The following is a 27892-nucleotide window of genomic DNA, read 5'->3' as shown; positions in this document are numbered from 1 at the left end:
ATCTTGATTCATACATAAATAAAAACTTGTTTATACTCGTGATTTAGTTAATTCAAGATTTGAATAATTCAAGTTTTAAAATAATAATAATAAAAAAATTTAATTTACTCGATCAAATTCATTTTATTTTCAAAACATAAACCTCAACTTTTTAATTTTATTTTTTTGAATAATAACTTGAGTTTTGCCCCCATCTGCCTCTATATGTTTAATAATATAGTTGTAATAAAAAAATATATTAAAAAAATATTTTTTTATTTTTAAAAAATTAATTTTAATATTAGCGCATGAAAATAATATAAAAATACTAAAAAAATATTAATATTAATTTTAAATAAAAAATAAAATTTTTAAAAACTCGAATTGTACCGTTTTCCAAACGGTTCCTAAATCGACTTTTACAATTATGTGTCCAGGATCGAATATCAGAAACAAAAATAAAGAAGCAAAAAGAAAAGCCCAAATGTCGGTTCTAATTTCCATTTGAGAGCAAGAGTCGGCCCATTTCGTCCCGTATCCGTATCCAATTAGGTTTCTTATTTTTTCCCTCTTGTTTTTCTTAAACTACTAGGGTTTTTTCTTTTCTCGTCCATTTTTAGGGTTTTTCTCTCCTCTCTGATTTATCACTCTAAATCAAAATCAAATCAAGACCCTTTATTTATTAATAATCCAACTAGCAATGCCTCATGAATTAGCGTTTGATTTTTCTTGAAGTACCATGGCTGCTGATGTTTCAGTAAAGAAGGAAGCCACAGTGAATAATCCATGCTGCAAAGTGGTAAGTTATTGTTTTGTAGGATTTGATATCATAATATGGTTTTTTTCCTGGTTTTTCTGGTTTCTGATGATTAATGTTTTATGGGTTTTTTTTTTGAATTTAGTGGAAAGAGAAGTGCGGAAAGTTGGAAGAAGGAAGGAAGTGTTTGAGGCAAGCAGTTAAGCTTTTGACTGAACAAGCTGATAAGTTTCAAGCTGAGAATGTTAGTCTCAATAAAGGTAAAACTTGTTTTTTGAAAAAGAATTAATGGAGTTTTTTTTTGTTGGATTTTCTTTTTGAAAAAAAAAAAAACAGATTAGATGATCTTGTTATAACGTTGATTTGTTGGGTTGGCTTTTGGTTTGAAGTTGAAATTTTGATAGTCCATTTTTCTATTTGGTTGAATATATCTATCTCACTTGTTATTTAGTACTGATGATAATGCCAAGTTTGTTAATTTGTGTAGAAGATGCGTGATGTTCGAATGAATGATTAGGAAAAGCCATGTTGGAAGCTACTTTTATTTGATATTGTATTGTACTACCTCCTATGCAGGTATACTTTTTTGCATGTGGTATAGAAATTTAAATTAGTTTGTTTTTGCAGCTTGTGAGGAAGAGAGAGCGAAGGTGGAAGCTGCAAAAGAGGGGAGAGAAAAAGAAGCGGCTTTGAGAGTTAAATTGGAGAAAGAGATTTCTGCCCTCCAGTCTGAAGTATCCACCTTACATCAGAAGGGAAATGCATTTCCAGAAGTTGAAAATACAGAGGTTAAGCTGCTTCAAGATCAGGTTTTTAAAGGAGAGAAGGAAATCAGTAGGCTTAAGGAGCTTCTTGAGAGAGAGAAACTAAGAGCAGATTCTGAAAAGAAGAATGCTGAAGTGGAAAAGAAGAGTGCTGCTGATGCATGGAAGCATGTAAAAGCTGAGAAAGAGGGGAAAGAGAAAGAAGCGGCTTTGAGAGTCTCTTTGGAAAATGAGATTTCTGCCCTTAAGTCTGAAATATCATCCTTACTGCAGAAGGGAAGTATGGTCGATGAAGACAAAAATGGGGAGGTTAAGCTTCTTCAAGATCAAGTTTCTAAAGGGGAGAAGGAAATCAGTAGGCTCAAGGAGCTTCATGAGAGAGAGAAGACAAGGGCGGAATCTGAAAAGAAGAAGGCTGAGGTGGAGAGGAAGAGAGCTGCTGAAGCATGGCAACAAGTGAAAACTGAAAAGGCTAAGGCCGATGAAGAGAGGAAGCATGCTAGTAGTGAGTGGAAGAAGGCTGAGGAATATCGGCTTCAGTTGGAGACATTGACGAAAGAAGCTGAGCTGGCAAAATCTAAGTTGGCTTCTGAAACTTTGAAGTTTGAAGAGGCAAACAAGAAGCTTGAAGCAGAAAAACTCAAGGTGACAAAAGAGAAAAAGCATGCTGATTCAGAGCTGGCAAAAGCAGAGGTGCATAGAAAGCTTGCAGAAGCAAACTGGAAGAAGCTCATGGAAGAGAAATCTCACACTGAAAATATTTGCAAGCAGTTGGAAGATGCGAGAAAAAGAATTGAGAAACCACAGAAGGCTGAGGAATATCAGCGTCAGTTAGAGTCTTTAAAAAAAGAAGCTGCTGAGTCAAAATCAAAATTGGTTGCTGAGACTCTGAAGCTTGAAGATGCAAACAAAATGTTAGAAGCAGAAAAAGCTAAGGTGATGAAAGAGAGAAAACGTGCTGATTCAGAGGTCACTAAAGCAAAGGAGCAAAGGAAACTTGCTGAAACAAATGGAAGGAAGGTCATAGAGGAAAAGTCTCGTGGTGATAATCTTTCTCGGCAGTTGGAAGATGCTAGAATAAAGATTAAGGAACTGGAGAAGGGGATAAATGGATTCATACAGTCCAAAAGTATGGGTGGGACTTTTGATGATCAACATGATGAAATCACGAATGGTGAAGATGCCACAATTAGGGATTCATTGGAAAATTTGAAGAACAATTCAGATCAATCAAAGCTGGTTTTGGAGTTCTTAAATAACAAGGAAGCAACCAAAAGGTTAGATATTGAGAAGCGAAAAGCTATTACTGAGAAAAAACGTGCAGATTCAGAGATGGTGAAAGCAGAAAAGCTAAGAAACCTTTCAAAAATGAATAGGAAGATAGCAGCAGAAGAAAAATCCCGTGCTGATCAGCTGTCTCGGCAGCTTGATGAAGATAAAATAAAGATTGAAGAATTGCAGAAGCAGATACAGGAACTCCAATCCTCCAAAAAAGTTGTTGTGGCTTCTTCAGTTTTACCTGACAAAGTTATGAATGTGGAAAAGACAAAACTGAAGTTCTTGGAAAAGCAAGTGAAGCTAGAAAAGATGCGATTAAAGCATGCCAAAGTAGTGGCTAAGATGGAAAAAAACCGGAATAGTTTTCTTCAGCAAGAACTAGCTCGCTTGAAGCTTGATGTTGGTCAAATGTTGTTTCGCCTTGATGTACTGGATAGATATTTCTCATCCAGCGATGGAGGTACAGAGAAAATGGAAAAGGTCAATCTTGCTTTTGAATCACTTACAACTTATTCTTTTGAACTTTTAATTTGGAATACAAGACACTTGTTTTTATGATGGTGGCAATGCAATTTATTTTTGAAATTTAGCAAACAGGATTTGGCATTTGTTACTATACTTGGCTTCTGTTTGATTTTTCTTAGATGTGCTTGGTTACCTGATGCCCCTTTAAAGACATTTTCTCTCAATACTATCTTTTTATTGAAGTTTATGATTGCTGTGGTCGATATGATTTACAATTGAACAATATGTATTGGAATTGTCATATACGTTAGAATCTTCTTTCCTCACTCTTTGAATAGGAAACTTGAGTTCTTCCTCTCTCTTTCTCTGCTTTCCTTCCCCTTCTTATTTATTTAGTTCACACAGAATACATTCATTCTCGATCATTTTGTAACATTCACTTTGTTTCTCATGTGGGAGTGTTAGTGCTAGCTATAAAACCGTGGTGGGCACTATGTATTAGATTTGAATTTTTATCAGCTGAAAAAAAGCATGGTGTCTCCCATGTTTATTCGATGTTTTGAGTGAATAATTATGCATCTTTTCATGGCTGTTGCAGCACATTGATTAGCATTTCAAATGTTTAGTTTAGTAATTATTCCAATTTTTATTTTAATAATTATATTTATATCATTGGACTTGAGAACTTGAATCAGTGTTATTTTGTCTTTGCTTGTGCATTCATTGTTGTTTCTAATACATTTGTTCCATTCTATGTAATTAAAATCTGCACAAGCCTCGGCTAGTAGTTTGCTAACTGGATTGTTTGATGATCTTGGCAGTTTGGAAACCACGGAACCATGCAAAGGTCAAAGTTGAACAGAAAACTGTGTGCAGAAGAACAATGTCAGATGTATTCTAATAATGAAAGTGAACTTCTGAAGCCTAGTTGCTTGGCTTTGGCTGTCTCTGAACCTCCCACGCAAACACTTCACTGTACAGTTCCGTTGGTTTCTCCATCCAGTGGGAACTATGCTGCTTCCATCTCAGGTATTGATTCTAAATTGGAGTCTCTGCTTGGAGGCTCTAACCAAAAACTGTTACAGACTTCTGCAATAAATTCCAGTTCGGCATCTTTTTCTGATGGTCAGTTGGTCGGCTCACAGGAAAGGGGTCCATTTTTTCCCACATCAAAGAACTTGGTAGAAGATAACTTTAGGGCGCAGACAACAATTTCTGGAATGTCTGATGAAGTCACTAAAGTACAGCACAATGAAAATCTTGCTGTGGTAGCTGACAATAGTGTTAGAAGTCCTCCTAGCTTTGACGTGATTGGAAGAGTTAATAGACATGGTAGGAAGAGGAGGATCCTTGATGCAGTTGAATCTGTTGAACTTTTGTATTCGGAGGGTAAGAAGCTGCACCTGCAGATGGAAGAGAAACTCTCTGCCTTGCATGGTATATTAAACAGGCAAATTGAAAAACCAAAGGAAGAAGCCAAATATGTAGAACCTAATTTGCAAGGTGGTTCATATGATAAGCATGGGAGGATTCATAAGAAAAGAAAGATATCTCATGAAGAGAATGTAATTGTCCACCGTTTATCTGGCATAGATCAGCTGGAGAAGACTGAAATAGCTGGGAAAGAGGTCCATGAAGATGCAAATGCCTGTGGATATATCTCCACTACTGCCAATAATTTATTGGAAGCCTCAAAGGCATGCAGGGAAGGTTTGGGTTATTCTTTTGAAAGTAGCCTTGAAGGTATGGTAAGTTTTGAGGAAGTAGTCAATGGGGATTATATGAAATTGTTGGACCTGGATAACACTGCAGATGAGGAATGTTACAGGAGAGCAATGAAAATGCCTATGTCCCCTATTCTTCCTGAGATAGGGTCTTCAAGTGCTGAAATATCTGATAACATGGATAATTTTAAACCCATGCTTGATGAAAGCTTCCCTGGAAGTTTACCTAGTGGAAAGGAATCTCTAGTGCCTTCTTTCAGATTAGATGTCATTGTTGCTGAAATTAGTTCCAAACAATTAAAAGACTGCTCCTTTGGAATTTCCTGTGCTGATGGACTGCATGAAAATGAAGGCCATGCAGATTCCCTTGATACATTAGGCAATAGAAGTGGCACTGGTAACGATGTTGATGCTGGAAAAGCTTCTGATGGTCAGACCAGAGGTCCTGGATCGGGATTGGAGATTGAGATGCTGAATATACCTAGTTCTAGTTATGAGGGCCTGAAGTTTCCAATTGAAGGCGAACCTGGTTCTAGACACAACAATATTCCTAAATACTGTGTGATGCATTCAGATATAAAGGACACTATAAGCATGTCTAGAGTATTATCTGCGACTCAAACTTGTATGACTCGCTGTTCTTTGGACACTCAAGCAGATTGTTTGGTTCAAAAGATCCTTTGTGCTCTAAAACTGGAAGAGAACAGTTTACCCAAGTAAGTAATGCATCTCTATTCAAGCATATCATATCTGCACCGCTGTAGAGTTTTACATGAGTTTAATTCCCAAGTTAGTTAATAGAGATTGTGTGCTTGGTTCAGTGTTGTCAAAGGCGAAAGCCTGTAAAATACCCGGGGTGCTAGGTGCATGCCTGAGTGAAACTAAGGCAATATGCTATAAATTAAAAAAAAATTTATATTATATTATATTTTATAAATCTAAAATATATATCTTTCCAATTAAGATTAGATCATTAGAAAATCAAAGGAAGATATAAAATACCATAACATAGTCATATAAAGTTATATTTTTCACCCTTAAAACAAAATAAGATAATTTATAGTAGTAAGTAGCCTGTTAGATTAAAAATCAAAATTAAATATCATCATCATTATTCATTAATCTTCAAAAACATCTCCATCCATGCTTTCCTCTCCTTCACTTGAATCCTCCACATCCTCCATTTCATGATTATAATCCAAATCCTCATCTCTCAAACTATAATGCACTTGTTTAGAAAAAATTAAAGTATTAACTGTACAAATGTGTTGTTCTTTGCCTCCTACTGTTGAAAAAAGAAAGTGTGGTTGGTGTTTCTCTTCTAAGTGTCCTTCATTGTCGGTTCGTCTTCCACTTTAATGATTTTTTTTAATTTTTGCACCCTAATCTTTGTTTTTCACAAAAATACCCCTAAGTTGTTTCTTGTGGCAAATTAAAAAAATAAAGAAAAATCCAACAGAAAGGGAAGAACTTCAAGCAGGCGCTAGCCTTAGTGCCTTGCACCCACTCACAAGGCGCTCGCCTAGGTGCGCCTCATTGAAATCCAACGTCTGAGGCTAATAAAGGTGCTGGGGCCTCGCCTCGCCTCGCTTGGAGTGCCTAGGCGAGCGCCTCTTGACAACACTGGCTTGGTTAGATTATGACATTGAATTTTTCTCCTTGTTTTCTGTCTACATCTTTCAGGGAGAAGGCTTGCACATTTTTCACGTTGCTGCTGCTGAATTTCTCTGCTTGCAATTGGGGGAAATTTGGAAGCTTTTCGGATCAGGACTTTCTCTTCTGCTTAGATTCTTTTGCCAAAGACATATTTGCAGGTATGTCTATTTGTTGCAATTTGTTTTCTTCTGATATTGACATGCTATAAATATTCTATTGTCCTTGCAATATATGATCTAGTATTTATTCTCCTAGGTTGTTTTTTGTTGAGCCTAACTCTTGTGTTTTCTTGATTGCAGTTGTCTCTGATGTTGAGGCAAGAAACTTGTTTGCGGAGGTATGTTGTTTGGATGAACTGCTTGGCCTCATTGAAGAATTCCTCCTAGATGGGAAACTGATGATATATGCAGATCTATCTTCTGAATCATTGACTGGATGCGATTCAATGATAGACATCCTTCTGGATGGTGTAAATATAAAATTTGCCTCCAAATCAGCTTCAGCTGACCTTTTAGTGGCTGGAAGTATCATACTAGCTTCAATATGTGCAGCAGTTGACTGCATTGGATTTCTTTGTCAGGCTTCATACAGTCTTCTGCTGATGCACAAATGTGATACTGTTTTTGTACTTACTATTCTACACATTTTTGCTTACCTGGCTGGAGAGAAGTTTTTCTCCCTGAGGGAGCACAATTTGACAATGACTGTGTTGAAATCAACAATAATGTTTCTTGAAGGGGGGGATTCACCAGTTGCTTCAGCAGCTTCCAGTCTTACCAGGTACAAGGGTGGAATGTTCCATCCATGTACTAAATGCCCATTCTCAACAGATGCTGTTTCCATAGATACTGTTACATCAGTGCTCTTGGAAAAGCTTCAGAATTGTGCTGTTTCTGGAATCATGCATCATCCAATGAAATCACCCAGCTTGTCAAATTCCAATGTACTATGCTGTAAGGATACAGACAAACTGAGTTTAAATCAAGAAGAGGTTCATTCTGCCCTTGATATGAATTGTGATACATCCTGTAGTTTAAAAAAGTGTGTGATGCCTGCGAGATCAAATTCTATCATGAATGAGACCTTGTGTGGCCTCAGTGATCTTCTATCTTTGGTTGAGTTGCTTGCTTGCAATATGGTATGTGGTTTCCCCTTTTGGTTTTGTATCAGTGTTTCCATTCGTGTACATCTTTTGTGTAAACTACTCAATTATTCATAGTCCTGAAAAGAAATGTGGCAAAGCCTTATGTTCACCTGTCTTTCTTGTCTATATGCAGAGCTGGGAGTGGACCTGTAGCAAAATTATACCTGAGCTGTTGGAAATGCTAGAAAGAACTAAGTTAGACAACTTCGCTGCTGCTGTAGTTATTCTCCTTGGTCAACTTGGAAGGTATGTTTAGCTTGATCCGTTATTTGTTTATGTTTATATATTATCTAGGCTAATTGGTTAAAAACTATCATCAACTTTCGTTTCACAGGACATTAGTCGACATTTTTTATTCTGATTTAGGTCCTGAACCAGCAATGTAGTCCTTCCATCAACTTTGAGATATTTGTTATACTTCTGCATGGTCATGTGACCACACTTGCTGTCGAAGTTGACGGAAGGACTACATTGCTGATAAAAAAATAGGCTTAGGACCTAAATCAGAATAAAAAAAGGTTAGGTACTAATATCCTGATGATAAAAAATTCAGGGTAGCTTTTAACCAATTAGCCTATTATTAGTTACTGTCTTATCTTGAAAAGCTGTTTACCTTTGAATATTAATGGGTGATCCATTACCATGATATGAATATGCATCGAGGAAGTTAGAAATGTGAAGTTCATTGATATATATAGCTGTGTTAGATAACGTTATTTAGCACTCCAAAAATTTATATTTGGCTTTTGGGACAGAATAAATTTTGTTTCTCATGTTATGGATTTATAGCAAACCTACTTGGTGACATTTTCTTCATTTATCTTGGACAGTACAAAATTCGATTTTTGTGTTGCATTACTAATTACTGGATGATTTAATCTACCATGTTGATTCAGGCTCGGAGTTTCTGCTTTTGGCTATGAAGATAATGGAGTAGATAACTTGAGGTGTAAATTGTCTGGTTTTCTTTCACGGGATGCTACCATCAGAATGGCTCTTCCTGTTCAAATTGCTTTGGCCACTGCTTTGCTAGGTCTACTTTCTCTTGATTTTGAGAAGCTTATCCAGAGCAACTCTTGCCTCCCAGCAATGTCACGCCAATCCGTTTCCATTGATCATATAAGAAGCTGGTTTTCTTCACTGACCAAGGAGCAGCAAGCATTGTCACTCAGCCTCTTACCATCTTCTGATGTCAGCTGAGACAATTGCATAGTTGCAATAAGAACATATTACCATCTGCAACAATACTCTTCAAGTTTGATGCGGGAGTTTCTCAATAGCGAGTGGTTACCAATTTGTAATATGGCTAAAACTAAAACAATGTAGAAATTTTTTCGGGATTCACTTTTTTAGTAGGCTTTCCACTCTGAGATGGAATTCTCCATATAAGTTTTGTCCTTTTTTTGAGTTCTGAGTGGGCAGAAACTAGCGACACAAATTTTGAGATGTAGCTCGTGGTGAAAGCCTTTCTGTATGAGTCCTGTCTCTTACCTCCAATAACATCGTAAATTTTTTGAAGCACCTTCTGTAGCATTTTGCATCAGCTTGCATGATTTGATTAACGAACCATTTCAATTTACAATTTACATTTTTAGGTGAAAGAATATAAGATGAGCATAGGCACTCTATATGAAACACAGGTCTTCAAGAAGAATTCATTTGTGCGTCAAATTTTTTTCTCAGTGGTTGACTTCGTTGGCTTAGTTGCACAGGTGATAGTGGAGCATGCTGTGCTTTTATAATCCTGTACAAATCCTCAATTGCCCTGTTACGATAGCACAATTCATGCTCATATTGAGGATGTTGCTGCTTGCAAGGCCAATGTTTAGTTATAAGGTTTAGGGTCTCTTCTTACATGACCTAGGCATAGCCTGGCCAAGAATCTCTGGGTGCGGGTTCTGCATAGCAATTGTGACATTGCTCCCAAGTGCTTTATCAAGAAATTACTGCCACTGCAAGGTTAGTCTCACTCCTTCTTTGTTCTTTTTTTTCTTTTCTTGGACGTAGTGTAGTTGAAAGTTGTAATTTCTGTGGGTATTATTAGGACTTTAATCCACTTGATGCTCTACTTCGCCCTCTGCATTTCTGTGGGTATTATTAGGACTTTAATCCACTTGATGCTCTACTTCGCCCTCTGCACTCAGCAGTTAGTTTTCTGCTGGATTCTAACTAAATAGTTAATTTTACTCGGTGATCTGTCTGTCATAAGTAAAATTTATGGGAGGGATTATTGCCCCCTTGCTGACTCCCTGTTTTGAACCTAAAGCCTGTGGAGCCGATTAAAAAGGGCCTTGCACTCACATAGAACACATTACACATTATTTCTTTTTCTTTGCACTGCCTTCTCCTTTATGTATGGATGCTTGGAATACTTTGTTCGCTTCTGAAGAAATTGTCAGAGTCAACCTTGCTTTTCACCTGAACCAATCTCTTGAAATTGCCCTTGAAATACTTCATACCCCAATCCCTAGCCTCAGAATAACTTGTGTTTGCATGCTTGTTAATGCCTAAGTCAAGATCTCTATAATTAAGATACGCAGCCCTTGGGGATCTGGAAACATATGGTTTCATGTACCTATATAGCATCTTGATCCAATTTACATGCTTGTGTGTTGCTCTAGCCTCATCCTCATCCCACTTCACCAGGTATTGAATGTTGTACAAATTTCCTTCCCTGTGAGGGAAAGGAATATGAGATTCTTGAATCTCATTCATTCTTCCACCGAAAGGGTCCATTATCATGAACACTAGCCCTTCCTCTAAGAACCTTTCCCATATTCCTTCAAGTCCAAATTCAGGTATGGGTTCTGTTACAAAGTCAGATTTTGCCTTGAATTTGGCTTTGTATAGTTGAGTCTTGTCAAGTAAGACCTCTAAAGGGCTTCCCTTCTGAAATCCAGCAAAATAGACTGCAGACTCAATCCAACTCATTTCTGTGCAATTTTCAGGTACCAATCCCAACTCAGGGAAACTGTCATTCATCAAGGTGATTAGTCTGTCGATGCCTCCAAGAAACAGTGAGTTGAAGGAAGCTTCCACTGTCTTCTTGCTTGAAGTACTCTCTCCTCCAACATTCTGAATGACGATTCTGATGAAGAGATCTTCGTGTAGTTTACCTGCAATGTATTGCCACCTATGGACAAGCTTGGTGGCACCTTGTTCAATAGTTTTTGGCACAGTGAATACAGTCACAGTTGGTGGAACCTGAATCAGCTTGATCTTCCATGACAGTATGATTCCAAAGCTTGCTCCACCACCCCCTCGAATAGCCCAAAACAAGTCTTCTCCCATGCCTTGTCTATCAAGAATCCTCCCATTCACATCAATCAAGTAAGCATCAATGACATTATCTGCAGCAAGGCCATATTTCCTTAACAAGATACCAAACCCACCTCCAGTAAAGTGTCCACCAACACCTACAGTAGGGCATAATCCTGCTGGGAATCCATGAACTCTACTTTTCTTTGCAATAGCATAATAAAGCTCACCAAGTGTTGCACCAGTTTGAACCCATGCTGTTTCATCTTCAATATCAATCTCAATCCCTCTAAGATTGACAAGATCAATGATGATGAATGGTGTCTTGCATAGAAAAGATAAACCTTCATAGTCATGGCCACCGCTTCGAACTCTAACTTGTAACCCTTGCTTCTTGCTACAAAGAATTACTGCCTGGATTTCAGACTCATGAAATGGAGTAATGATGAGATGAGGCTTTGATGTTGAGTTCAACCATCTCAAATTTTGTTTAGATGATTGCAAGATATATGAATACAAAGGGGATTGAGGAGTGAATATGGTTTGAAAGGATTTAGTATAGGCATTGAACTCAGTTGACATGCATTGTATGAAGTTTTCATGGATTTTACTACTACAAGTTGCCCATGAAACTGAAAGCAAAAGAGAAACAAGAACAATGTGATTCATTTTTCCTAACTTCTGGGGTTACCATCTTGGGTATTTATGGTCTATATTTGACTGTCAACTAGGGATATTGTGAGAGGCCGTTTGTTACTAGCAAATATTTACGTGAAGACACCATTGATACCCTAATTAAAGATTTCAGGCTCTCCATGTCAATTGCATTTTGTCATTTTTATTTCGTTCGGCAATTAGCAGAGACTGTTGTCATGTTCACATGCATTGTGGAGAAGGTGTTTGTCTATACGACAAGGGCCATCACCCCAAGTTTTCTCAATATTATCGTTCCATGATACACTAATCTTAGCATGGATGGGGCATTTAAGACATGAAAAAGGCCTGCCTTCGATTATATCAAAGCTTGTTTGAAAGTACTTTTTTAGTTTAAATCCTCTAAATAAAAATTCTTAGAGGTTGGAGTTTAGGAACCATCAACATCTTTCAAATTTATTAATTTTTAAGGATGATCTAGTGCTTAAGCAAGTATGCTCCCTTATTTGATTTTCAAGTCTGGGATTCCTAGACATGTAAGAAGTCATGCTCTCGTATATGTACCTTATCCAATTTGATGACATGACTTGACCAAACTATATGCTGTACAGAACAGCTTCTCTATATGGAAATGAAGTTTCTGATTCGGATATTTCCTCCATTCTTCCGTCCCTGATTAATATTGGCTTCTCCTCTTCCAAACACCAGTTCCATAACTTTTTCAAAACAGGTTCTGCTATAGGGTGCTCAATAAAATCTGCTATATTTATAAGGGCTTCTATAGTTTCCTCTTTAGGGTACCCTGAAAAGTAAAGGATAGACTCAATCCAGCTCATTTCAGTACTTGAAGCCCAAGTCAAGGAAAACATTATTCAAGAAGCTGATCAGTTCTTCCAAGAAACAAAGAGTGCTTAAAGGTAGCATGGATTGTTCTGTTCCCTTTTCTTGCATCTCCAACAGCTTCTATAATAACCCTGATGAACAAATTTTCTTCGAGATTTGGCCCCATATGTTTATGTAGTAATAATTCAGATCAAACAGAAAAAAAAGCTAGAATTCTCAATAATATATTTATTATGAGTGCTTAAAATTAACCTAAATACAAAGAAATTATATATAGGTTAAACTGAAAATACTATTCTACCCTTAATAAATAAGACTAAATAAATATTATTTAATATGTCCCTTCAAACTCACGATGCGGTAGTTACAAGCATCGAGAGTTTGCCAACTAGAAAAAAAAAGAGAAATGGAATGCGTCTTGGTAAAGAAATCTGTAATTTGCAAGGAAGAAGAAACAAAAGGCAAAGTAGTGGTGCCATGCTTGAGATGATGACAAGTAAGATGACAATCGATCTTAATGTGCTTAGTTCATTAATGAAAAACCGAGTTGTGAGCAATCTGAATAGAACTCTGGTTGTCACAATACATAGGAGTAGGATGAGAAAATGAAACTTCTATATCAGCAAGTAGCCAACGTAACCAAACAATCTCTGGTAGTAGATGCCATAGCACGATATTATGCTTCGGTGGATGATTGAGAAATAATAGATTGTTTCTTGCTCTTCTAAGAAATAAGAGAATTACCTAAAAAAATACAGAACCCGGGAATAGACTTGCGATTTGTGGGATCACTATATGATCAACACCAGAGTATGCACGCAGCTCCAAGAAAGAGGTGGATAGAAGTAAAAGACTCTGAAAAACTGTACCCTGAAGATATCACAAAATACGAAGAACAACTGCCCAGTGAACAATAGTAGGAGAAGCAACAAACTGACTAACAATATGAACAACATATGCAATATCTGGATTAATGATGAGATATACCAAGCTCCTAACAATATTACGGTATAAAGTAGGATCCACGAAAGGTAAACCATCAGAAGAAAAGTACCTTGCGTTAACTTCAATGGGAGTGTCTACAGTCTTGTTATCAGTAAGTCTAGCCCACTCAAGAATATCTTCAACATATTTAGATTGAGAAAGAAGGTAACTTTTAGGTTAGTAAGCTATTTCAATACCCAGAAAATATCGAAGAGAACCAAAATCCTTCATTGCTGTCTCATACTTCGCCAAATGCGTACTTATCGAATGCTCAACATAATTGTTGATCCAAGTAATGATCTTTGCATTGTTTGCTTCCCATGTATCTATTAAAACAACATCCCCCTCCTCAGTATTTTTAGGTATCATATAAGTTCCACTAACATACCCCCACATCTTCTTATTCTTAAGGAAATTTCTCATTACATAACTCCAATATGAATAAATCTTTATATCTAACCTCACACTCATAGGCTGAAGTGAATCATCTCTTTCGATAAACATAATTAACAAACAAGGAGAACCAGAATGTAAAAGCAGCGAAAAACAAAGTACCAGATTGCAGAAACTAAATAGATATCACAGATACTCAATAAATATCTTTTTAAAATTATACGATTACTCCAAAACACAACACAAATTGTAGAAAGTGAACACAAATACCAAATTGCAGAAGACGAAATACCAAAACAATTGCAGAGACAGAACATAAATACCAAATTGCATAAGCTAAAAGAAAGATGAAATACCAGATTTTGCAGAAGCAAAAGATAAAATATCACTAAAAAAAATAAATTAAAACCAGCTGGATCCGCGAAAGCTGTGTTTGAGATTAAATTTCGTTTCATTAAACCAGCTCTGATATCATGTAGAAATAATTCAGATAAAACAGAAAAAAGGCTAAAATTCTCAATAATATATTTATTATGAGTGCTTCGAGTTAACTTAAATACAAAGAAATTATATATAGATTAAACTAAAAATATTATTCTATCCTTAATAAATAAGACTAAATAAATATTATTTAATAGTTTTCACTCGTGAACAAGCCTTGTCGCTTCTTGATATAGTGTCTTGCCAACACTGAATACAGTAAAGTTGTCGGAGCATAAGCAAGGTTCACCTTCCAGGGAAGGATGACCCCAAAACTTGCTCCCCAACCTCCTCTAATAGCCCATTACAGATCCTCTCCCATTGATTTTCTATCAAGAACTCTTCCATTCACATCAACTATGTGAGCATCAAGAATATGGTCAGAAGCTAGGCTATATTTTCTCAACATGGTACCGAACCCGCCTCCACACAAATGCCCACCAACACCAACTGCAGGACAAATTCCTGCTGGAAATCCATGCACAGGATTTTTCTCATCAACCCTATAATACAATTCACTAACTGTCGCCCCAGCGTCAACCCCAGCACTGTTATCTTGCAAGGCGTTCGTGCCTTGTATGTTGGTTTAGCTTATTGAAGAAACGCCGACAAAATCATATGTTTTGACACTCCAGTGCCAGAATATATTATATAAAGTTTAAAGTTTGACAATAATTGGCAGCTGGTAGCTTATTGTAGACAATAATTTGACAATATAAAGATCAAATATAATACTAATCAAAATAAGTCAATCAGAGTTCAACGCAGCACTAATAACAAAATAACCTTCATAATGTAATTTAATTGTCTTAATACAAGAGTTTATATAAATTCATAGTTTTAGAGCACTAACTAAATATAAAAGGAAGGTACAAAGTACAACTAAAGAGTAGGTTCTGAAGATCTAACAAAAATAACCTGTTATCAAGCTATAAGCCTGAAAAGGTAAATAATGAGATGGTAAGTTCAACAACTCAGTGAGTAGATAACGTTCAATACACACATACGAGGTAATAGAACAATGAGAAATATATATACAATTATGGCTCTAGGTTCTTATGGAAATGTTTCTCAAATTGGCCACAACAAGATCATATGGTAAAACTCGTCAGAAAATCAAAATTGAATGAGCATGAGGCTCCGTACTGTGGGATTATCAGTCCACATAGGTTGGTGACTCCCCTGACCAACTAGGGTTCAGATATGATGTGCACAAAGACTAACACTACCTTGTTAGCATGAGTATTCTGACTGACATACTATAGGTTCATAATCATAATCAAACGCACATATTCATATCTCAAGGCTCAACTCATGACATCAATCAAATGAGGAGCTGTCAATTCAGAAGTCAATTCAAAATATATACTGGTTCATATCAAGAATTCAGATTCAACAATTGATCATGGTTTATCATAACAAGGATAATAATCAACATATATATTATCAAGAAGCATGATCCAGTTCATATTAACAAATCAAATATTTATAATATTTCTCATGCATATGGAAAATTATCCACTCACTTGACTCGAAAGCAAATAGCACTCAAAAGCAGATACCGAAGGAAATCCTACTGATGACCCGCCGGTAGAATATCAGGATTATCTGAATACAAAGGATACATATTCAAGAATGACTCAAAAGAACATATAACCTATTTAATACACTTATCTAAGGGTGTATTCCATAACCCTATATGTTTTTAGACTAAACTAGTTATTTTTCCAAAACCCAAAATTAAACAGTTTTTTTGAAATCTAATCCGTAATAAAACAAATAATAAAACTGGTAATAATTCACTAAATAACCCTCAATTATTCATCAAACCAATCTACAAAAGTTAATATTACAGCTAGAGACTAATATGAATTTTTATCATATTTTTAAGGGTCAAAATGTAACTTTGTCAAATTGAAGGACCAAACTAAAAATATCATAAATCCATGACTATACTGAAATTATGACCATAATTAATCCCCAATTCTGTCTAGAATATCTCATTATACTCCAGGGACCATTCTGGAATTTTTCCAAATTTTTAGGGTCAAATTGTAATTTTTGTCAAATTGGAGGACTAAATTGAAAGTGTTAAAATTTCATAACTATACAGGAATTCTGCCCTTAATTCATCTTTTATTCTGTTCAGAATTTTGGAATATGCTCCAGGGATCAATCTATAATTTTTCAAAATTTGGGGACTAAACTATAATTTTCACAAATTGAGGGGCTAAACCGAAATTTTATCATCTTCAACCTCCAACCCAGAATTTCAACAGAAAACCTACTATTCTTTCCAGATTTCTAACTCAAAATTCATCATTTACACAATTAATAACTCAAATTCATCATCTTTATCTACAATCTCTTAAAATCAACCAAATAATCAATTACCCACAACAATCAACCCTATAACATTCGAATTAATTCATCAATCAAACCCAAAACACAATCTTCAAAACCCTAACATTCATCAAAACCGAAATTTAAAGTTCAAAGAACACATTTATACATTTATAAATTTAAATCTTACCTTTAAACTTATTTTCTTCAACTCCTTTCTATTTCCCTTCCAATTTCTCTCTTTTCTCTTCTTCTTTTTCTTTCTCCCTTCTCTCTCACGGTTTTTCTCTCTTAAAATTTCAGATCCCTCTTTTTTTTACCTCCTATTTATATTTATCATCTCTTTATTCAATTACTACTATACCCTTCATTCATTTATTCTTATATCTAAGCCTTTAAGGGCTTTGTAGCCTTTCCCTATCTCTTTTAATTCAAAACATTACACTCTGGTTTTCAGTATACATAGGAGTAGGATGAGAAAATGAAACTTCTATATCAACAAGTAGCTAACGTAACCAAACAATCTCTTTGGTAGTAGATGCCATGGCACGATATTCTGCTTCGGTGGATGATTGAGAAACAATAGATTATTTCTTGCTCTTCCAAGAAATAAGAGAATCATTTAAAAAAATACAGAACCCAGTAACAGACTTGTGATCTGTGGGATCACTGCCATGATCAGCATCAGAGTATCCATACAGCTCCAAGGAAGAGGTGGATGAAAGTAAAAGACTCTGAAAAACTATACCTCAAAGATATCACAAAATACGAAGAACAGCTGGCCGGTGAACAGTAGTAGGAGAAGCAACAAATTGACTAACAATATGAACAACATATGCAATATCCGGACGAGTAATGATGAGATATACCAAGCTCCCAATAATAGTACGGTATAAAGTAGGATCTACCAAAGATAACCCATCAGAAGAAGAGTATCTTGCGTTAACTTCAATGGGAGTGTCTACAGTCTTGTTATCAGTAAGTCTAATCCGCTCAAGAATATCTGCAACATATTTAGATTGAGAAAGAAGGTAACCTCTAGGCGAGTAAGCTACTTCAATACCCATGAAATATTGAAGAGAACCCAAATCCTTCATTGCTATCTTATACTTCGCCAACTGCGTATCTATCGAATGCTCAACAGAATTGTTGATCCAAGTAATGATCTTTGCATTGTTTGCTTTCCATGTATCTATCAAAACAACATTCCCCTCCTCAGTATTCTTAGGTATCATATAAATTCCACTAACATACCCCCACATCTTCTTACCCTTAAGAAAATTTCTCATTACATAACTTCAATATGAATAATTTGTTCCATCTAACCTCACACTCAATGACTGAAGCGAATCATCTTTTTTGGTAGCCATAATTAACAAACAAGGAGAACCAGAACGTAAAAGCAGCGAAAGACAAAGTACCAGATTGCAGAAACTGAACAGATATCATAAATACTCAACAAATATCTTCTTGAAATTATACGATTACTCCAAAACACAACATAAATTGCAAAAATTGAACACAAATACCAAATTGCAGAAGATGAAATACCAAAACAATTGCAGAGACATAACATAAATACCAAATTGCAGAAGCTGAAGGAAAGATGAAATACCAGATTTTGCAGAAGTGGAAGAAAAAATATCACTAAAAAAAATTAAAACCAGCTGGATCCGTGAAAGCTGTGTTTGAGATTAAACTTCGTTCCATAAAACCAGCTCTGATACCATATAAAAATAATTCAGATCAAATAGAAAAAGGAGGTTAGAATTCTCAATAATGTGTTTATTATGAGTGCTTAGAGTTAACCTATATACAAAGAAATTATATATAGATTAAACTAAAAATACTATTTTATCCTTAATAAATAAGACTAAATAATTATTATTTAATAGTTTCCACTCGTGAACAAGCCTTGTCGCTTCTTGATATAGTGTCTTGCCAACACTGAATACAGTAAAGTTGTCGGAGCATAAGCAAGGTTCACCTTCCAGGGAAGGATGACCCCAAAACTTGCTCCCCAACCTCCTCTAATAGCCCATTACAGATCCTCTCCCATTGATTTTCTATCAAGAACTCTTCCATTCACATCAACTATGTGAGCATCAAGAATATGGTCAGAAGCTAGGCTATATTTTCTCAACATGGTACCGAACCCGCCTCCACACAAATGCCCACCAGCACCAACTGCAGGACAAATTCCTGCTGGAAATCCATGCACAGGATTTTTCTCAGCAACCCTATAATACAATTCACTAACTGTCGCCCCAGCGTCAACCCCAGCACTGTTATCTTGCAAGGCGTTCGTGCCTTGTATGTTGGTTTAGCTTATTGAAGAAACGCCGACAAAATCATATGTTTTGACACTCCAGTGCCAGAATATATTATATAAAGTTCAAAGTTTGACAATAATTGGCAGCTGGTAGCTTATTGTAGACAATAATTTGACAATATAAAGATCAAATATAATACTAATCATATTTATTAATTCTTATCTGGACATATTAGTATAAAGTCCAACAAGATTTTCAATGCCGCTGTTTAACATCCCCTATCGATTTCAGTTTAGTCAATTACTTCACCAAATGGATTAGAAAGAAGAGATAACAAGCAAACTTGTTTTTGAAATGAACAATAAAATATGAAATTGGGCAACAAGGCAGGGATTTCTTTCTGTCAAATTGCTAAATAACCTCAAAACATTGGTTCAATCAGAATACAATATGGAAATTGAACATGCGAGTAAAAAAATATAATAGCTTAATATCTCTCCAATTCTTCATCTCATGTGAAATGGAAGAGGTGGGATGCTCTGCTCATGCCAGAAGAAGTCGTCAGGATCAACTTTGGCCTTCACAAATGCCAATCTGTGGAAGTTATTCTTGAAGTACTTAAGACCCCAGGAAGTACCTGCTTCTGTAAAGCTTGTGTTAGTCCTCTTGTTTATGCCCAAATCAAGATCCCTGTAATTGACATATGTTTCCCTTGGATGCTTGGAAACATAAGGTTGCATGTACTTGTAAACCTTCCTGGTCCAATCTACATGCTTCGTAACATTTTCCTTTGCATCTTGCCAATTGGCCGAGTACAAAATCATGAACCGGATACCTTTTCTATGAGGGAAAGGAATCTGAGACTCAGAAATTTCACTCATCTTTCCACCATAAGGAGTAAATGCTACTGTAGGAAGCTCTTCTTCCAGTATAAGATCCAATAACCCTTCAAGTGCAGTTTCAGGTAAGGGTTCTTTGGCGTAGTCCGACTTGGCTTTGAAGAATAGCTTGACTATATTCCTCCGCTGAAGTAAAACTTCAGGAGGAGTATTATTTGGGAAGAAAGCAAGGTATACGGTAGAATTGATCCAGTCTGTTTCAATACAATCCTGTCGGGCTAAACCTAATTCAGGGAAGCTGTGGTGCATTATCTGAAGAAGTCTGGTGGCATCACCAAGAAACAAGGCATTGTAAGAGGTAGCAATAGTTCTTTTACCTTGGGAGGTGGCGTTAGCTGTCTGAATGAGTACTCTGATGAAAAGATCCTCGTCTAGTTTATCAGCAATTTCTTGCCATCTATAAAGGATCTTAGTTGCACCTTGTTCTAATGTCTTAGTAACTGTAAATACTGTCACCGTTGATGGTACAGAAACCAATTTTACCTTCCAGGCCGTGACGATTCCGAAGCTGCCCCCTGCACCTCCTCTGATGGCCCAAAAAAGATCTTCGCCCATGGATTTTCGGTCAAGAAGTCTTCCATGAACATCAATTATATGTGCATCAACGACATTATCTGCTCCAAGGCCATATTTTCGCAACATGGCACCATATGCACCCCCTGAAATGTGCCCCCCCATACCTAAACTTGAGCAAGTGCCAGCTGGGAAGCCATGAGTTTTGCTTTTCTCAGAAATTCTGTAGTAAAGTTCACCATTCGTGGCACCCACCTGAACCCACGCACTGTTATCCTCAATATCAACGCTAATGGATCGGAGCTTGGCAAGGTCGACAACTATGTAAGGTCTCTCAATTTCAGATACATAAGAGAGTCCCTCATAGTCATGGCCTCCACTACGGACTCTAAGGTGAATCTCAAGCTTCTTTGAGCAAATAACCGCAGCTTGGATGTGAGATTCTTTCAAAGGAGTGAAGATTAACTCAGGTTTCGGTACTGAAGGCAGCGTAAACCTGAGGTTTTGAGCAGTAGATAGTAAAATACTATCGAATGATGAGTTGTTTGGAGCATACAAGACAGTGGAGAAAGGAAAGGATGATTCAGAATTTCTTGAGAGACATTTTAGTAACCTATCCTGAAGATGAAGTGAAACTACAAATTGAGTTAGGAGGAGGAACAGAAGCATCGAAAGAATGGAAGATCTTGAAGACACCATTTTCCTGATTTGCTTGCTGTTTCAAGATTGTTGTTCACAAAGTTATCTTATAGTGGAGCTGTGAAATTTGACCCGGAAGTTGAGTTATCTTGTCTTAGATGCTTTTGTCCATTCAGAACTTGACTTTTGGATTATGAATCTGAATGATCAATATTGTCAGCAATCTCAAATTTTTTAATTTACCTACAGAATATTCTCTACTGTTAACATTCATAAGATTCATACCAGCAACATTTGACTTTTGAAATAAGAAACTTCTGCATGATTGAAATGTTCAACATCACTAAAATTCATACTGATGATTTACATACTTTTCTTGCGACAAGAAAAAAAAAATTAACTATTGAAATAAATTCATGTCACTACTCCAATCTAGACACAATTGACAAATGTGATCATCCTAGAAACCTTTTACTGGCCATGATCAATTTCTGTATGAAGTCGAAAAATCGAGACACCCAGTTCATGCCTGAAGTTCCCAGGATCAACTTTGGTCTTCAACTGTACCAATCTGTAGAAGTTCTCCTGAAGTACCAAAAACACTTGCTTCAATCGTGTAAGGAATATGCATATGCATCCCTTTGGATTCTTGGAAACATGAGGTTTCATGCACTTGTGATTGTTCTAATCCAATCTACATGCTTTTGATGAAAGAAATATATTCTCTAAGATTGTGATTTCATACTTTTCGAGAAGCTAAATAGGGGAAAAATCGGATCCCCATTGCTCTACGTACCACCAAGGCAATCCCTTTTTTTTTTAACATGAAAAATAAATAAAGAAATAAAAACTATAGCAAGCCATGGTAGCATAAAGGTATACTTTTCATTGTGGACCTAGAGACAGTTTACAATTTACTGTGGACTTGTATTTAACTAATAACAATGGGTTAATAACTTTTTTACCCCCTGTACTTAGTTTTTTTAATGGATTTTACCCTTATATATATAAAAAATAAATTCTACCATTCTACGTCTTTTTTTTTCTTCAATTCTTTTTAATATGTTAAAAATATATGCATTGATTAATAAAATCATTACTTGAAAAATAAAACTACATATATAACATTAGAAATACCTGAATAAAAAAACTCAAACCAATTAAAACTTATCATTAATTAATATATGAAAAGACCCAAAATATCCCTCGAATATTTATACCCTAAACTACTCATCAAAGGGTATAAGAGAGTCCCTCATAGTCGTCACCTTCACTATGGACTCTAAGGCGAATTCCAAGCTTGTTAGAGCAAATAATGGCATCTTGGATGAGAGATTCTTTCAGAGGAGTGAAGATAAACTCAGGTTTTGGTACGGAAGGCAACGTAAACCTGATGTTTTGAGCAGAAGAATGTAAAACAGTAGTGAATGAAGAGTTTTCTTGAGTTTACAAGATAGTGGAAAAAGGAAAGGCTGATTCTGAATTTCTTGACAGGCTCTTTAGAAAACTGTCCTGAATTGGAAGCGAAACTATAAACGGAGATAGGTGTAGGATGGACAGAAGAATTGAAGGAATGGAAGAAGTTGAGCGCACCATTTTGCTTGATTTTCTTGCTTTGGCTTGTTCAGAATTGAAGTTTCAGATGGTTTTTGTAATGTTTTGAATATAAAGGGATAGGAAAAGGCTAGAAAGCCCTTGAAGGCTTAGATGTAGGAATAAATTAAATGAGGGGTATAGTAGTAATTGAACAATAGTTGATAAATATAAATAGAGAGAAGGAAAAAAAAAAAAACAAAAGAGGGATCTGAAAATTTGAGAGAGAAACGGCAGGAGAGAAGGGAGAAAGAAGAGGAAGAAGAGAAAAGAGGGAATTAGAAGGGAAATAGAAAGGAATTGAAGGGAATAAGTTTAAAGGTAAGATTTAGGTTGTTAAATGTATAAATTTGTATTATTGAGCTTTTAATTTCGATTTTAATAAATGTTAGGGTTATGAAATTTGTGTTTTGAGTTTGATTGATGAGTTAATTTGGATGGTGTAGGGTTAATTGTTGTGGGTATTTGATTATTTGGATGATTTTGAGAGATTGAATTGAAAGATGATGATTTTAAGTTATAGTTTTGTTTGAATGGTGGATTTTGAGTTAAAAATCAGGGAAGAACAGTAGGTTTCTGTTAAAATTCTGGATTGGAGGTTGAAGATGGCGAAAATTCAATTTGGTCCCTTAATTTTGGAAAATTACAGTTTAGTCCTCCAATTTGACAAAAAATACAATTTGACCCTAAAAATTAGGAAAAATTACAGAATGGTCCCTGGAGTATAATGAGATGATCTGGACAGAAATGAGGATGAATTATGGATATAATTTCAGTATATTCATGGATTTATGATATGTTTAGTTTGGTCCTCCAATTAGACGAAAATTACAATTTGGCCCTAAAAATATGATAAATTGCAGATTAGTCCCTAGATGTAATATTACCTTTTTCAGATTGGTTTGATGAATAATTGAGGGTTATTTAGTGAATTATTACCAATTTTATTAATTGTTTTATTATGGATTAGATTTCAGGAAAACTGTTAAATGTTGAGTTTTTAGGAAAGATAACTAGTTAGTTCAAAAACATTTAGGGTTATGGAATACACCCTTAGATAAGTGTATTAAATAGGTTATATATATTCTTTTGAGTCATTCTTAAATATGTCTCCTTTATATTCAGATAATCCTGATATTCTACTGGCGGGACGTCAGTAGGATTTTCTTCGATATCAGCTTTGAGTTTTGTTGCTTTCGAGTCAGGTGAGTGGATAATTTTCCATATGCATGAGAAATAGTATAAATATTTGATTTGTTAATATGAATTGAATCATGCTTCTTGATAATATATATGTTGATTATTATCCTTGTTATGATAAAGCATGATCAATTATTGAATCTGAATTCTTGATATGAACCAACATATATTTTGAATTGACTTCTGAATTGATAGCTCCTCATTTGATTGATGTCATGAGTTGAGCTTTGAGATATAAATATGTTTGTTAGATTATGATTATGAACCTATGGTATATCAGTCAGAATACCCATGCTAACAGGGTAGTGTCAGTCTTTGTGCACATCGTATCTGAACCCTAGTTGGTCGGGGAAGTCACCAACCTGTATGGACTGATCATCCCACAGTACGGAGCCTCATGCTCATTGCATTTTGATTTTCTGACGAACTTTACCATTTAATCTTCTTGTTATGGCTTATTTGAGAAACCTTCATATAAATACCTAGAGCCATAATTGTATATAATTCTCATTGTTATATTACCTCGTGTGTGTATATTGAATATTATCTACTCACTGAGTTGTTGAACTCACCCTCTCATTATTATTCTTTTCAGGCTTATAGCTTGATAGCAGGTCATTTTGTTGGACCTTCAGAACCTGCTTTTTGATTGTACTTTGTACCTTTTCTTTATGTCTAGTTAGTGCTCCAAAACTCTGAACTTATATAAACTCTTGTATTAAGACAATTCAATTATATTATGAAGTTGATTTTGTTATTAATGCTGCGTTGAACTCTGATTGAGTTAGGATAAGTTTGTGTGTAAGTTTGGATTCACATAGGTATGGAATCTTGGAGGGGAACCTTGCCTATGTGCCGGTCATGGATCCGGGATTCGTGTCGTGACAGTTTTTTTATAGAGGAATTGTGAATAGTTGACCTTGAAGTTGAGCTAACTAATCCTGACATTATCTTAGCATATATTATCACTCTGCATTATCTTATTTTATCTGATTTGTGCAATGAGACATTGACTTATGACATTACTGATATAATATAATTATTGGAGTGGTAAAAAATCTAAGGAATTTCATATTTTCTAATCACACATTTAATGCATTAAATGTTTAATTATCTCATTGTTTTTACAATGTTTAACAGTTCTATTTTTTTTTTCTTTGGTGATAATATTCATGCTATAAGCATTATGCAACATAGAAAAGTTCAACATCACTAAAATCATATCGAGTAAGTACTTTCTTGCAACATCTTAATGCAGCATCAACAACTTTTATTTAACACAATCTAGAAAGATAAACTATTGAAAGAAAATTGAGGTCAGAAACTAGACACTACTGTGATCCTCCAAGGAACCTTTCTCTGTCCTTGACCAATGTCTCTTCAATTTCTTTTCCTCATATGATGTGGAAGAGTTGGGATGCTCTGTTCATGCCTGAAGAAGTTGTCAGGATCAACTTTGGTCTTCACCCGTACCAGTCTGTAGAAGTTATCCTTGAAGTACTTAGTGCCCCAAACACTTGCTTCTGGAAAGTTTGTGTTAGTCTCCTTGTTTATTCCCAAATCAAGGTCCCGGTAATTGACATATGCTTGTCTTGGAAACATGGAAACATAAGGTTTCATGTACCTGTAAACCATCCTAGTCCAATCGGTGTGTTTTCTAACATTTTCTTTCGCATCTCGCCAATTGGCCAAGTACTGGATCATGAACAAGGTACCTTTTCTATGAGGGAAAGGAGTCTGAGATTCGGAAATTTTGCCCATGTTTCCACCATAAGGGGTAAGAACTATAGCTGGATTGTCTTCATCTAACATTATTTCCCATAATCCTTTGAGAGCACTTTCAGGTATAGGTTGTCTAACAAAGTCTGACTTGGCTTTGAAGTAGTGCTTCAATATATTTCTTCTTTGAAGTAAAACTTCAGGAGATGTATTGATGGTGTAGCCACCAAGATATACAGTAGAATTGATCCAGCTTGTTTCGATACAGTCCTGTCTTGCCAAACCCAGTTCAGGAAAGCTTTCTCGCATTACTTGGAGAAGTCTGTTCGCATCACCAAGAAACAAGGCATCATAGGAAGTCGTTATAGTCCTTCCACCTTTGTTACTGACATTAACTGTCTGTATATTGACTCTGATGAAGAGATCCTCGTCAAGTTTATCAGCAACCTGTTGCCATCTAAATAAGAGCTTAGTAGCACCTTGCTCTAAGGACTTGGTAACTGTAAATATAGTCACAGTTGATGGTACTGGAACCAATTTTACCTTCCAAGCAGTAATTATTCCGAAGCTGCCTCCTCCACCTCCTCTAATTGCCCAATATAGATCTTCTCCCATAGTTTGCCGATCAAGAACTCTTCCATGAACGTCAATTATACGCGCATCAATGACATTGTCTGCAGCAAGCCCATATTTTCTCATCATGGAGCCATATGCACCTCCTGTAATGTGCCCACCAATACCTAAACTTGTGCAGGTACCAGCCGGGTAGCCATGAGTTGTGCTTTGCTCAGCAATTCTGTAGTAGAGTTCACCATTTGTGGCACCTGCCTGAACCCATGCACTATTATTGTCGATATCAACACTAATAGAATGAAGCTCAGCAATGTCAACAACAACGAAAGGTGTATCAGTTTCAGAAACATAAGAGAGTCCCTCATAGTCATGGCCTCCACTGCGGACTCTAAGGTGGATTCCAAGCTGTTTTGAGCAAATTACAGCAGCTTGAATGTGAGATTCTTCCAAAGGAGTAAAGATAAACTCAGGTTTCGGCAGGGAAGGCAATGTAAACCTGAGGTTTTGAGCAGAAGAACGTAAAATAGCGGTGAAGGAAGAGTTAATAGGAGAATACAAGACAGTGGAAAAAGGAATGGACGATTCAGAATTTCTAGAGAGACACTGTAGAAACCTATCCTGATCCTGAATTGGATGTGAACCCATCCGAGATGGTGTTAACACAAGAACTACAAGTATTGAAAGAACGGAAAATCTGGAAGGAACCATTATCCTCCTTTCGCTGCTTTGGCTTTGTGTTCAAGAATTCAATTCTCACGAGTTGTCTTGTAGATATTGAGCTAATCCTATATAACATCATCTTGGCAATGTATGTTCTCTGCATGTAACCAATTTGGTGCAACTAGATATTGACTCATGACATTGAAATTGGTACTGAATGTGAATGATTTTGTAAGCAATCTCAAAATCTTCCATTCATGTGTTTAGATCATTTAATATTTGGCACAAGATCAAAGGAGATATATGCTCTAAGAGGGAGAATCATTTTCACACTTATTTGAGGATACATCATTTTCATCATAGTCTGATAGCAGCTGAAAAGGGGGAAACATCAAATCCCCACTGCCCCTTCCCTAAAGGCTAGCTTTCTCTTTCCTTGTAACTGAAAAAGGAGAAAAAGGAAAAAAGAAAGCAGCTCCAACTTTATTTTCCTTTTTGTAATTGTTGCTGTTATGCAATTCTTGCTGCTATATTATACCTTCTCCAAAAACTATTTTAACTTTATAATTTAAATGGTTAGATGAAGTTAATTTCAAGATATAATTTATATTATTTTCTAATATATCCCTTCAAGTAAAAACTTTTTGAGTTTGAAACTTGTACAAACCCACATTACCTTATACTTAATTTTTATCAAATAAATGGAGATAATGAGATTCAAATACGTGACCGTTTAGTCATTAAAGTTCTAATACCATGGAAAAGAACCATCTCAATCTAACAATTTAAACTGTTAAATGAGATTGTAAGATATGATTTATATTATTTTCTTAGATGTCTTATTGATTATAGTTTCAGTTTTTTTCACGTGGGCATGCATAAGTGATTAATTAACAGAATAACGAAAGCACTGCAATCACTTGGTAAAATCGGTTATTAGAAAAAAATAAAATAAAATCAGCTGGATTACCAGAAGTATCTTGAGTTCCATAAGAGTTCGGTGAATTTCCAAAGCCAGATATTCTTTACCTTTAGTTTGGAAGCTTAAGTAGTTACTTAGAGTCTAAGAGTAAAACTTTTTAGATTTAAAACTTATATACT

General features: G+C 35.9%; 4 protein-coding genes and 1 long non-coding RNA gene across 5 annotated transcripts; 2 read left to right on the top strand and 3 right to left on the bottom strand.

Annotated features, from left to right (window-relative positions):
- Window positions 1-536: 536 nt before the first annotated feature.
- On the top strand, window positions 537-9288 carry LOC133703036 (uncharacterized). The gene is made up of 8 exons (XM_062127430.1): window positions 537-778; window positions 882-996; window positions 1364-3258; window positions 4065-5683; window positions 6651-6781; window positions 6923-7761; window positions 7901-8013; window positions 8664-9288. Exons 1-8 carry the CDS (start codon window positions 719-721, stop codon window positions 8965-8967), a joined length of 5076 nt encoding a protein of 1691 aa, XP_061983414.1. The 5' UTR covers window positions 537-718; the 3' UTR covers window positions 8968-9288.
- An 828-nt stretch (window positions 9289-10116) lies between these two features.
- On the bottom strand, window positions 10117-18807 carry LOC133702811 (tetrahydroberberine oxidase-like). The gene is made up of 9 exons (XM_062127125.1): window positions 18710-18807; window positions 17544-17706; window positions 17357-17456; window positions 14688-14952; window positions 13725-13996; window positions 13510-13643; window positions 13296-13392; window positions 12294-12481; window positions 10117-11706 (listed from the first exon to the last, which is right to left on the bottom strand). Exons 1-9 carry the CDS (start codon window positions 18805-18807, stop codon window positions 10117-10119), a joined length of 2907 nt encoding a protein of 968 aa, XP_061983109.1.
- A 687-nt stretch (window positions 18808-19494) lies between these two features.
- Window positions 19495-21106, bottom strand: LOC133702641 (monolignol oxidoreductase AtBBE-like 15). The gene has a single exon (XM_062126949.1). It carries the CDS (start codon window positions 21104-21106, stop codon window positions 19502-19504), a length of 1605 nt encoding a protein of 534 aa, XP_061982933.1. The 3' UTR covers window positions 19495-19501.
- A 1733-nt stretch (window positions 21107-22839) lies between these two features.
- LOC133703261 (uncharacterized) lies at window positions 22840-24600 on the top strand. The gene is made up of 3 exons (XR_009843859.1): window positions 22840-22960; window positions 23765-23844; window positions 24435-24600. It is a non-coding gene; the product is annotated as an uncharacterized LOC133703261 (long non-coding RNA).
- Window positions 24601-25029: 429 nt separating this feature from the next.
- LOC133703260 (monolignol oxidoreductase AtBBE-like 15) lies at window positions 25030-27059 on the bottom strand. Its single transcript, XM_062127720.1, has one exon. The coding sequence runs from the start codon at window positions 26837-26839 to the stop codon at window positions 25220-25222; it is 1620 nt and encodes a 539-aa protein (XP_061983704.1). The 5' UTR covers window positions 26840-27059; the 3' UTR covers window positions 25030-25219.
- Between the last annotated feature and the right edge of the window lie 833 nt (window positions 27060-27892).

Source organism: Populus nigra, chromosome 9 (assembly GCF_951802175.1).
Source record: "Populus nigra chromosome 9, ddPopNigr1.1, whole genome shotgun sequence".
NCBI classification, from domain to species: domain Eukaryota; kingdom Viridiplantae; phylum Streptophyta; class Magnoliopsida; order Malpighiales; family Salicaceae; genus Populus; species Populus nigra.
Note: the sequence above shows the minus strand (reverse complement) of the source record. Positions and strands in the feature narration are given on the sequence as shown.